This window comes from Lathyrus oleraceus, chromosome 1, assembly GCF_024323335.1.
Source record: "Lathyrus oleraceus cultivar Zhongwan6 chromosome 1, CAAS_Psat_ZW6_1.0, whole genome shotgun sequence".
NCBI classification, from domain to species: Eukaryota; Viridiplantae; Streptophyta; class Magnoliopsida; order Fabales; family Fabaceae; genus Lathyrus; species Lathyrus oleraceus.
Genome location: NC_066579.1, coordinates 385277433 through 385287670, shown reverse-complemented (window position 1 = coordinate 385287670; position 10238 = coordinate 385277433). Strand labels below are relative to the sequence as shown.

At 35.4% G+C, this 10238-nt stretch overlaps 1 protein-coding gene across 1 annotated transcript; it reads left to right on the top strand.

Annotated features, from left to right (window-relative positions):
• The first annotated feature begins 3994 nt into the window (after positions 1-3994).
• On the top strand, positions 3995-10035 carry LOC127138692 (ABC transporter C family member 14). The gene is made up of 11 exons (XM_051065195.1): positions 3995-6351; positions 6566-6886; positions 7033-7119; positions 7231-7857; positions 7949-8113; positions 8193-8487; positions 8645-8859; positions 8943-9248; positions 9344-9407; positions 9493-9732; positions 9813-10035. Exons 1-11 carry the CDS (start codon positions 4204-4206, stop codon positions 9905-9907), a joined length of 4563 nt encoding a protein of 1520 aa, XP_050921152.1. The 5' UTR covers positions 3995-4203; the 3' UTR covers positions 9908-10035.
• The last annotated feature ends 203 nt before the right edge of the window (positions 10036-10238 follow it).

Sequence of the window (10238 nt, the reverse complement as noted above, 5' to 3'; positions counted from 1 at the left end):
AACATCTTTCCAAGCGACGATGCAAATTTGTTGGGTTAGGATATTACCATTCCACATAATTTTTCTAAACCAAGTATCTAATTGGGTGAGAACCTTAGCTAGCCACCGACAGATATGTAAAGAATAGACCAACATGCTTTGGACTATCGACTTTATTAGTTTGGATAAAATTTTGTGAGCAATCCTTTGGAAGTGGATATGTTTTGGTTTTTCTTTAAACATCAGACACACCGGATAATAAGACATAATTCGATCCTGAAGAAAACTCAACCAAGTTTGTATATTGCAAAATAATTACAAAGACGTCACTCTTATATAAATTTTACTATTTTCTTTATTAATGATATACCCTGACGTTGAACCGTAATCATTGAAGATCTTCAGGATGCAGTGAACATCTCTTTTGTTGGCTTGATAGAACATCATGATATCATCATCATAGAACAGATGAGTTGGAAGCACTATCCCCTTAATAATTGTCATCAGTTTGATTTTCCCTTGTCGAGCGGCAAATGTCAATGCCCAACTAAGCACCTCTTCCACTATGCAAAAAAAAAACAAAGGAGATAAAGGATTCGTATATCGCATCCCTCTTTTGTAGCCAAAAAATCCTCTCCAGTTATCTTGGATAAAAATTATGTTGAATATGACTCATATTAGTGAGATAATTATGGATTATTGAGATAACTATAGATTGTTGAGAGTATGATTCAATGTTGAGATAATTATGGGTTGTTGAGATGACTATAAGTTGTTCAGAGTATAACTCATATTGTTGAGATAATTATGGATAGAGATAATGGTTTGTTGAGAGAAACTAGGGATTAGGGTTTTAGATAAACTAAAACCTAGTATTATATATATTGTTTGTAAGACTGTAATCCAATGAAATTTTCACAAGACATAAATAATGGGAAGTATAGTTATTATATAGTCGCAAACGTAGGCAATTAGGCCAAATTGTATGAACAAAGTTTTTGTGTGTTTATCTCTAATCTGATCTATATTCGCGTTACTTTTTTGACAATTGGTATCAGGTGACGCTTAATCCTAGAGGTACGATATTCGAAGTGACTCGATTTGAGGGAATGGGTAATTTCAGTTTATGGAAAAACATGGTTAAGGATTTTTTGGCTCAACAAGGTTTACAAAAGGCGCTTTGGGGTGAGAAACTGACAGACATCAGAGTCATTGATTGGAACGAGATGAAGGAGAAGGACGCATGTTTTATAAGATTTTGCGTTTCTAATGACGTGATGAATTATATCCTGGACCTCGCAACTCTGAATGATGTCTGGGATAAATTGGAAAATCAGTACATGTCTAAGACACTCATGAACAAATTGTTCACGAAGCAGTGTCTCTATAGCCTAAAGATGTAGAAAGGAGGCGATTTACAGACTCACGTTAACACTTTCAACAACATCCTCGCTTATTTGACACGTCTTGGTGTGAAAGTTGATGATGAAGATAAAGCCATTATTTTTTGTGCTCTTTACCAAGCTCTTATGATAACTTGGTGACCACTCTCACATACAGGAAGGAAACAATCACATTGGATTCTATTTCTTCTACCCTTTTTCAACATACATAACATTGCCAAAGTGTAGAGGAAGGTGGAGGAAGTTCAGGTGAAGGTTTTTTTGTGAAGGGAGGTCAAGACTGTGGCAGAGGCAATGGTAAAGCAGTGGGTTCTGGAAAGAAAAAGAGGTTCAAGTCCAAGGACAGAAAAACAAAAGAATGTTGTGGTTATAAGAAAATTGGACATTGGAAGAGGGATTGTTCAAACAAGTCATGCAACAATAGTTCATCAAATGTAGTTCAGACTGATGGTTCATGTAGTGAAGAGGATTTGCTTTGCGTTTCATCTTCAAAGTGCATTGATGCATGGATCATTGATTCTAGGTGCTCCTACCATATGATGCCGCACTAGGAGTGGTTCAACTTTTTAAATTAGGTGATTTTTCATTTTCTCTATTTAGGTGATGATAAAACTTGTATCATCACTAGAAATTGGCAAATTAAAATTTCTTTGGATGATGGTGGCGTGTGCACATTGAGTGAGGTGCGTTATGTTCTGGAATAAAGAAAGAATTTGATTTATCTATGAACTCTTCAAGTGAATGGTTATTCATTCCGGTCAAATGGAGAAAGATACATCATGAGGGTTAGCAAGGGTGCAATGACAATGATGATGATAAAGAGGACCGTGGGAAACATTTATAAGTTGTTGGGAGCATAATTATGGGTGATGAATCATCTATTGAAACTGATAATGATGCAACCAAATTGTGGCACATGCACTTGGGTCATCTCATTAAACTTGGGATGATGGAACTACATAAGAGGAATTTATTGAAGGGTGTTCATAGTTGCACAATTGGATTATGCAAATATCGTGTTCTTGGGAAACCGTGTAGAGTTCATTTCAAGATTGGACAACACAAGACCAAGGACTCAATCTCTACGGTCGTTAGACACATTTCTATCAGAACAGTATTGGCCCTGGTGGCCAGCAGGAATACGCATTTAGAGATGATGGATGTGAAAATAGCTTTCATCCATGGTAATCTAGAGGAGCAAATCTACATGGAGCAGACAGAGGGGTTCAGTGACACTGGACATGGAAGACTTGTTTGCAAATTGAAGAGGTCTTTGTATGACTTAGGGAAATCTCCAAGGCAATGGTACAAGTGCTTTGATTCATACATACTCCAAATTGGCTATAGAATGTGAGATTATGATTGTTGTGTTTATGTGAGGAGCCTTACTGATGTCTCTTTTATTTTCCCGTTACATTATGTTGATGATATGTCGATTGTTGTCAGCCATTTGGATGATGTAAATAAGTTAAAGACCAAGTTGGGTAAGTAGTTTGATGTGAACGATCTGGGTGCTGCAAAGAAGATTCTTAGGATGGAAATTCACAGGGACAGAGGAGCTAATAAATTATGGTTGTCTCAAAAAAGCTATAGTGAAGGTGTTTTAAGCCGATTTGATATGACCAAAGCAAAGCCTTTGAGTACTATATTGGTGAATCATTTTAAGCTATATTTGGAATAATGTCTGAAGACGAACTGGAGATTAAAGGTGGAGTTCAGTTGCATTGTGATAGTCAAAGTGCTACCTATTTGGCAAACAATCAGGTGTATCATGCTAGGACCAAACATATTGATGTGAGGTTCCAAAAGATCAAGAAGTTGTTGACGTCTAGACATATCTTATTTCAGAAAGTTCACACCTCAGAGAATGCGACTGATATGTTTACCAAGTTAGTTGGAAAATTCATACTTTAGGGTTTTATATTAAGTCAAACCTAGTATATATATATATATATATATATATATATATATATATATATATATATATATATATATATATATATATATATATTGTAACAATGTAATTTAATGCAATTTTCACGAGATATAAATAAAGAAAACTAGAATTACTCTATAATAGAAGACATAAATAATATAGTCAAAATGCGTAAACAAATCGATTGTGTGTTTTTCTCTACTCTAATATATATTCATGTTATTGTTCTAATAAATTGGGAGTCTCCGTACAATGAGAAAATCTATATACAAATTGTGTGCAAATTCTACCTAAGGAACATTTCTATACTTGACTCTTTACAAATTAAATTGAAATAATCATAAACTCATGATTCCATTTCAGTTTCACTCTGATAAATAAGTTAACCATAAATAAATAAGTTGGTGGTTCTCTCTTCTAAACTAAATTTCTTTCCACCAAAAAACTAATACATGTTTCCTTTTGACAAAAACATAATTACAGATTTTCAACAAAAAGAAAATCCCTCTTTTTTATAAACACTCAAAGACAAAGTTTAAGATTCGATATTAAAATGTTGATACATACTACAAGACATAAGTCCGGTTCATTGCTGCCTATAATTTATTTGAGATATTTGAAACTACACTTAAAGCGTGGTTCGCATGGACCATATTTTATTAACATAATTCTCCACGCACAAGCAAACTAAACAGAAACACCACTTTGAAATTTTCACACTATCCTCCACCATTTCATGTTCCCTATAACTTTCATTTCACACCCCTTTTCCCTCATCACAAACTTTATTCCTCTCTTCATATCATATCATACCATAGTATCTATTCTATTATCTTCATGCATCAAACTCATGTATCAACCTTGTTACATATTGTCTAGTATGCAATGAAACCTTATCAGTTATCATCATCACATAATAATCTTTTAACCATGTCTTTTTCTTCTTCTTCTTCTTCATGGCTAACTTCACCTTCATGCACCCTTTTACCTATAGATTCATCTTCCTCTACACCAAACCTCGTGCTTCAGTGGTTAACCTTTCTTTTTCTATCTCCATGTCCTCAAAGACTTCTTCTTTCTGCTCTTGATTCGTTGTTTTTGCTCTTTCTCTTAGCTTTTGCAGCTCACAAGCTTTACTCAAGATTCAACTCAACTACCAACTCTACCTCCTCAATCACAAAATCACTTCTGCAGGAGAAAGATTCTGACTATAGGATCACCTTTTGGTTCAAACTACCTTTGTTGGTAACTATCCTTTTGGCTATAGCTTATACTGTTCTAGGAGTCTTGGCTTTTACGCAAACTAACTTTGCTTCATGGAGACTAATAGAAGCACTTTTTCGGTTGTTTCAAGCAATAGTCAACATAGTGATAGTGATTTTAATGATACATGAGAAAAAATTCAAATTTTCCAAACACCCTTTATCATTAAGAATCTATTGGATAGCAAACTTTGTGATTGCTACTTTGTTTGCTGTTTCAGCTATTGTTCGAGTAGTAACTGTTGGTGAAGCAAACCTGGAACTTAGTTTGAGAATAGATGATATATTCTCATTGATTAATCTTCCATTATCTGTGTTATTTTTTGTGATAGCTATAAAAGGGTCATCAGGGATTCATGTGATAAGAATATCTGATGCAGTAGTAGCGACATATAGGTCGATTTCAACCGATAGAGCTTTGAGTCCTTATGCTTGTTCGTCATTTTTGTCCAAAACAGTGTGGTATTGGATGAACCCTTTGATTAATAAAGGTTACGAAACACCTCTTAAACTTGAAGATGTACCTTCACTTCCTCTTGAATTTAGAGCAGAAAAAATGTCAGAGCTTTTTCAAAATAATTGGCCAAAACCAGAGGAAAACAGTAAGCATCCAGTTGGAGTAACCTTATTTAGGTGTTTTTGGAAACCCTTAACTTTCACTGGCTTCCTTGCAATCATTAGGCTTTGTGTTATGTATGTTGGTCCAATGCTGATTCAGAGCTTTGTTGATTTCACATCAAGAAAAGATAGTACTACTAATGAAGGCGTTGTTTTGATATTGATCCTTTTTGTGGCAAAATCAGTTGAAGTACTTAGTGTTCATCAATTCAACTTCCACTCTCAGAAACTTGGTATGCTTATTCGTTCGAGCATAATCACTTCGGTTTACAAAAAGGGTTTAAGGTTGTCAAGTTCTTCAAGACAAGCTCATGGAACTGGCCAGATTGTGAACCACATGGCTGTTGATGCTCAACAGCTCTCAGATTTGATGATGCAGTTTCATCCTATTTGGATGATGCCATTACAAGTTGCAGCTGCGCTAATTCTTATGTATAGCTATGTTGGTATATCAGTACTTGCAGCATTGCTTGGAACCACCGTTGTGTTTCTCTTCACGCTATATCGGACGAAGAGTAGTAACAGCTTCCAGTTTCGGATAATGACGAGCCGCGACTCGAGGATGAAGGCTACAAACGAGTTGCTTAACAACATGCGAGTGATAAAGTTTCAAGCGTGGGAAGATTATTTTGGTAACAAAGTTCGACAGTTTCGTGAAGCTGAGCATGGATGGATTGGGAAATTCTTGTACTATTTCGCTGTTAACATGGGAGTTTTGTCCACTGCTCCACTAGCTGTAACTGTTCTTACCTTCGGAACCGCAACTTTTATTGGAGTTCCTTTGAATGCTGGCACTGTTTTCACCATAACTTCGGTAATTAAGATACTTCAGGAGCCTGTGAGAACTTTTCCTCAGGCTCTTATCATGATTTCGCAAGCAACAATCTCTTTAGGAAGGTTGGATGAGTTTATGGTGAGTAAAGAAATGGATGAGAATGCAGTTCAAAGAGAGGAGAATTGTGATGGTGATGTAGCTGTGGAGATAAAAGATGGGAAATTCTCATGGGATGATAAGGATGAGAATGAGACTTTGAAAGTTGATGAGTTGGTGATAAAGAAAGGGAATCATGCTGCTGTTGTAGGAACTGTTGGATCAGGCAAGTCTTCATTATTGGCTTCTGTGTTGGGAGAAATGTTCAAGATCTCAGGAAAGGTACATATGCATGCTTTTGAATCTTCTAGTTTCTTTATTTTTTTTGCACATCAAGTTATTTGCTTCTTCTTCTATGTGTAATATTTTTGTTACAAGAATTCATGACTGTGCTTTTCAAATTAATGCAAAGTATAATATTGATATGTGAGTGTTGTTCTGTGAGAATTTACTTTTGTCTTTAACATTTGTTATAATTAATTATAAAATCTTACAGGTTAGAGTTTGTGGGACGACAGCGTATGTAGCACAAACATCATGGATTCAGAATGCAACCATCAAAGAAAACATATTATTTGGTTTACCAATGAACACGAACAAGTACCGGGAAGCTTTAAGAGTGTGCTGTCTTGAGAAGGATCTTGAAATGATGGATGATGGTGATGAGACCGAAATTGGAGAGCGTGGAATTAACCTCAGCGGCGGTCAGAAACAACGCATACAGCTTGCTAGAGCTGTATATCAGGACACTGACATCTACCTCCTTGATGATGTATTCAGTGCTGTTGATGCTCAAACTGGATCTTTTATTTTTAAGGTAAGCACAAAGCTAAAATTTCTAGTTTTTCAGATTACAAACAATACATTATAGTATCAATCAAGATGATATTGGTTTCCATTATATATGAATTTTCATTTTAAATTTCTAATACAAATCACAACTGATTCTCCATGTTTTTGCAGGAATGTATCATGGGAAGTCTCAAAGATAAGACTGTTTTACTTGTGACCCACCAAGTTGATTTCTTGCATAATGTTGACTCTATAATGGTATGCATATGTTCACAAGTCCCTAAAATGTTTTGCTTTTTCTGTATATGATGGTTTAATTCAGTATCTCCCAAGTTATCTTACCAATATATTTTGATACAATTTTTGAAGGTGATGCGTGAAGGAAGAGTAGTGCAAAGTGGAAAGTATGATGAACTTCTCAAAGCTGGCCTAGATTTTGGTGCACTTGTGGCAGCTCATGAATCCTCTATGGAGATAACAGAAACAGGTGATAATTCCAATGATGATTCTTCTTCTCAGTCTCCAAAACTCGCCCGCATCGCTTCAAAAGAAAAAGAAAATGCGGGCGAACAACAGTCTTCTCAAGATAAACCTAAGCCTGATAAGACAGCTGCAAAGCTCATTGAAGATGAAGAAAGAGAAACAGGACGTGTAAACCTTGAAGTATACAAACATTATTTCACAGAAGCATTTGGATGGTGGGGAATAGCACTCATGGTAGCAATGTCAGTGGCTTGGATGTTGGCATTTTTGGCCGGTGATTATTGGCTAGCATTTGCAACTTCAGATGATTCTAGCATTCCTTCTTTCACTTTCATTATTGTCTATGCTGTTATAGCTGTTGTTGCATGCATAGTGGTTATGGTAAGAGCTTTCTTGTTTACATATTGGGGTCTAAAGACATCTCAAAGCTTCTTCATTGGAATGCTTCAAAGTATCCTTCATGCACCAATGTCATTCTTTGATACCACTCCTTCTGGCAGAATTTTGAGTCGAGTGAGTTTCATTCAACATCCCTTTTAATGTTTGGTTTATGCTTTAGTAGTGTTTGGATTTGCTAACTCTACTCTTGTTATGAATTGTTTAGGTATCTACTGATCTACTTTGGGTGGATATTTCAATTCCAATGTTGCTAAACTTTGTAGTACTAGCATATTTATCATTATTCAGTATCCTCATTGTCACATGCCAGAACTCTTGGGAGACTGTCTTCCTCTTAATTCCACTGTTTTGGTTCAACAACTGGTATAGGGTATGATATACCTACTCCTATAGTAATGTTATATGGCAAATTAGTACTATTTTGATACTTACATTGTTCTGGTTTGCAGAAGTATTATCTTGCAACATCTAGGGAATTGACTCGTCTTGATTCAATCACAAAAGCTCCGGTGATTCATCACTTTTCAGAGACCCTTTCTGGTGTTATGACAATCCGTAGCTTAAGAAAGCAGAATGAATTTTCTGATGAAAATATTGAGAGGGTGAATGCAAGTGTAAGAATGGATTTCTATAACAATGGTGCAAATGAATGGCTTGGTTTTCGCTTGGACTATATGGGAGTGGTTTTCCTTTGCATGGCCACTCTTTTTATGATCTTTTTGCCAAGTGCTATTGTTAAGCCAGGTAGAGTCCCTTTCATCCTCTTTTCATTTATCAACCATCATGGTCAATCACTATTTTTGATAACTCGTGGAAAGAAACTGGAAACGGCCTAATGTTATGTCATAAGTTGTTTTCACAAATTCTTCTAAACAGTCTTTTAATAATTTCGGTTTTGCAGAATATGTTGGTATGTCTTTATCCTATAGCTTGGCTCTGAGCGGTCTCCTGTCATTTACCATAACGATGACTTGCTCGGTTGAGAACAAAATGGTTTCAGTTGAGAGGATAAAGCAGTTTACTAACCTCCCATCAGAAGCTCCATGGAAAATAGCTGACAAGTCTCCGCCTCAGAATTGGCCTAGTCATGGAACTATAGAGTTAAATAATTTACAGGTATATATTGTAATCACAATGGCCTATTACACATATATTGTTTGCAAGATTAAATAATTTAATATATGAAATTGTTTGAGCAGGTTAGGTACAGGCCAAATACTCCTCTAGTTCTTAAAGGAGTCTCTCTAACCATTCAAGGTGGAGAAAAAGTTGGCGTTGTTGGGCGTACAGGAAGTGGAAAATCAACACTGATCCAAGTTTTATTTAGGTTGATTGAGCCTTCCGCTGGGAATATAATGATTGATGGTATCAACATTTCCAGTGTTGGCCTTCATGATTTGAGGTCGCGTTTTGGAATTATTCCACAAGATCCTGTCCTCTTTCAAGGAACAGTTAGAAGCAACATTGATCCTCTTGGATTGTATTCAGAAGATGAAATTTGGAAGGTATATATATAGATATTTCATGTATGAGGGAACTTGAGTTAATATTTTTTAGGTTCTTATAACTAATAACTTAATGTTTATTTGTGTTGCTGCAGAGTCTTGAGCGGTGTCAATTGAAAGAAGTGGTGGCTGCAAAGCCCGAGAAACTCGAGGCTTTAGGTGATCATATACTCTCATTTTTTAATAGGTTAATGGAATATGATAAGAAAATATGATCTGAAATATGTAAACTATTTTTTGATAGTGGTTGATGGTGGAGACAATTGGAGTGTTGGACAAAGGCAGCTTCTATGTTTGGGAAGGATAATGCTAAAACGCAGCAAAATATTATTCATGGATGAAGCAACTGCATCGGTTGATTCACAGACCGATGTTGTAATACAAAAGATCATCAGAGAGGATTTTGCAGATCGTACGATCATTAGCATTGCTCACAGAATACCAACAGTTATGGATTGTGACAAGGTTTTGGTCATAGATGCAGGTATGTACTTTATGTTATTAATAAAGAAATGCATAGTTATTTAGATAGGAGTAATAGTAATGAATGAATTTGTGTGGCAGGTTTGGCAAAGGAATATGAGAAACCATCACGTTTGCTTGAAAGAGCATCACTTTTTGCAGCATTGGTTAAAGAGTATTCTAATAGATCAACTTAGTTATTTTTCACTTATTATGAAACTGTTCTATCCTTTCTGTACTTCTATCTATTATTTGAGTATGATAATATTGCAAGAGAGAATTATTTAGTTGTAGAAATCAAATTTGGCTTAAGGTCTTTATCCAAGCACAAGACATAAGGTCATTTTTTGTTAGATTATATATATATATATATATATATATATATATATATATATATATATATATATATATATATATATGCTTTTCTCTTTCACTTCCTTCTCTCCAGTGAAATCCCAACCTTTCATTTCTTTCGATTTGGACAATAAAATATTTTTAAAAAGCATCAGTGGTTAGGATGTCAACTTT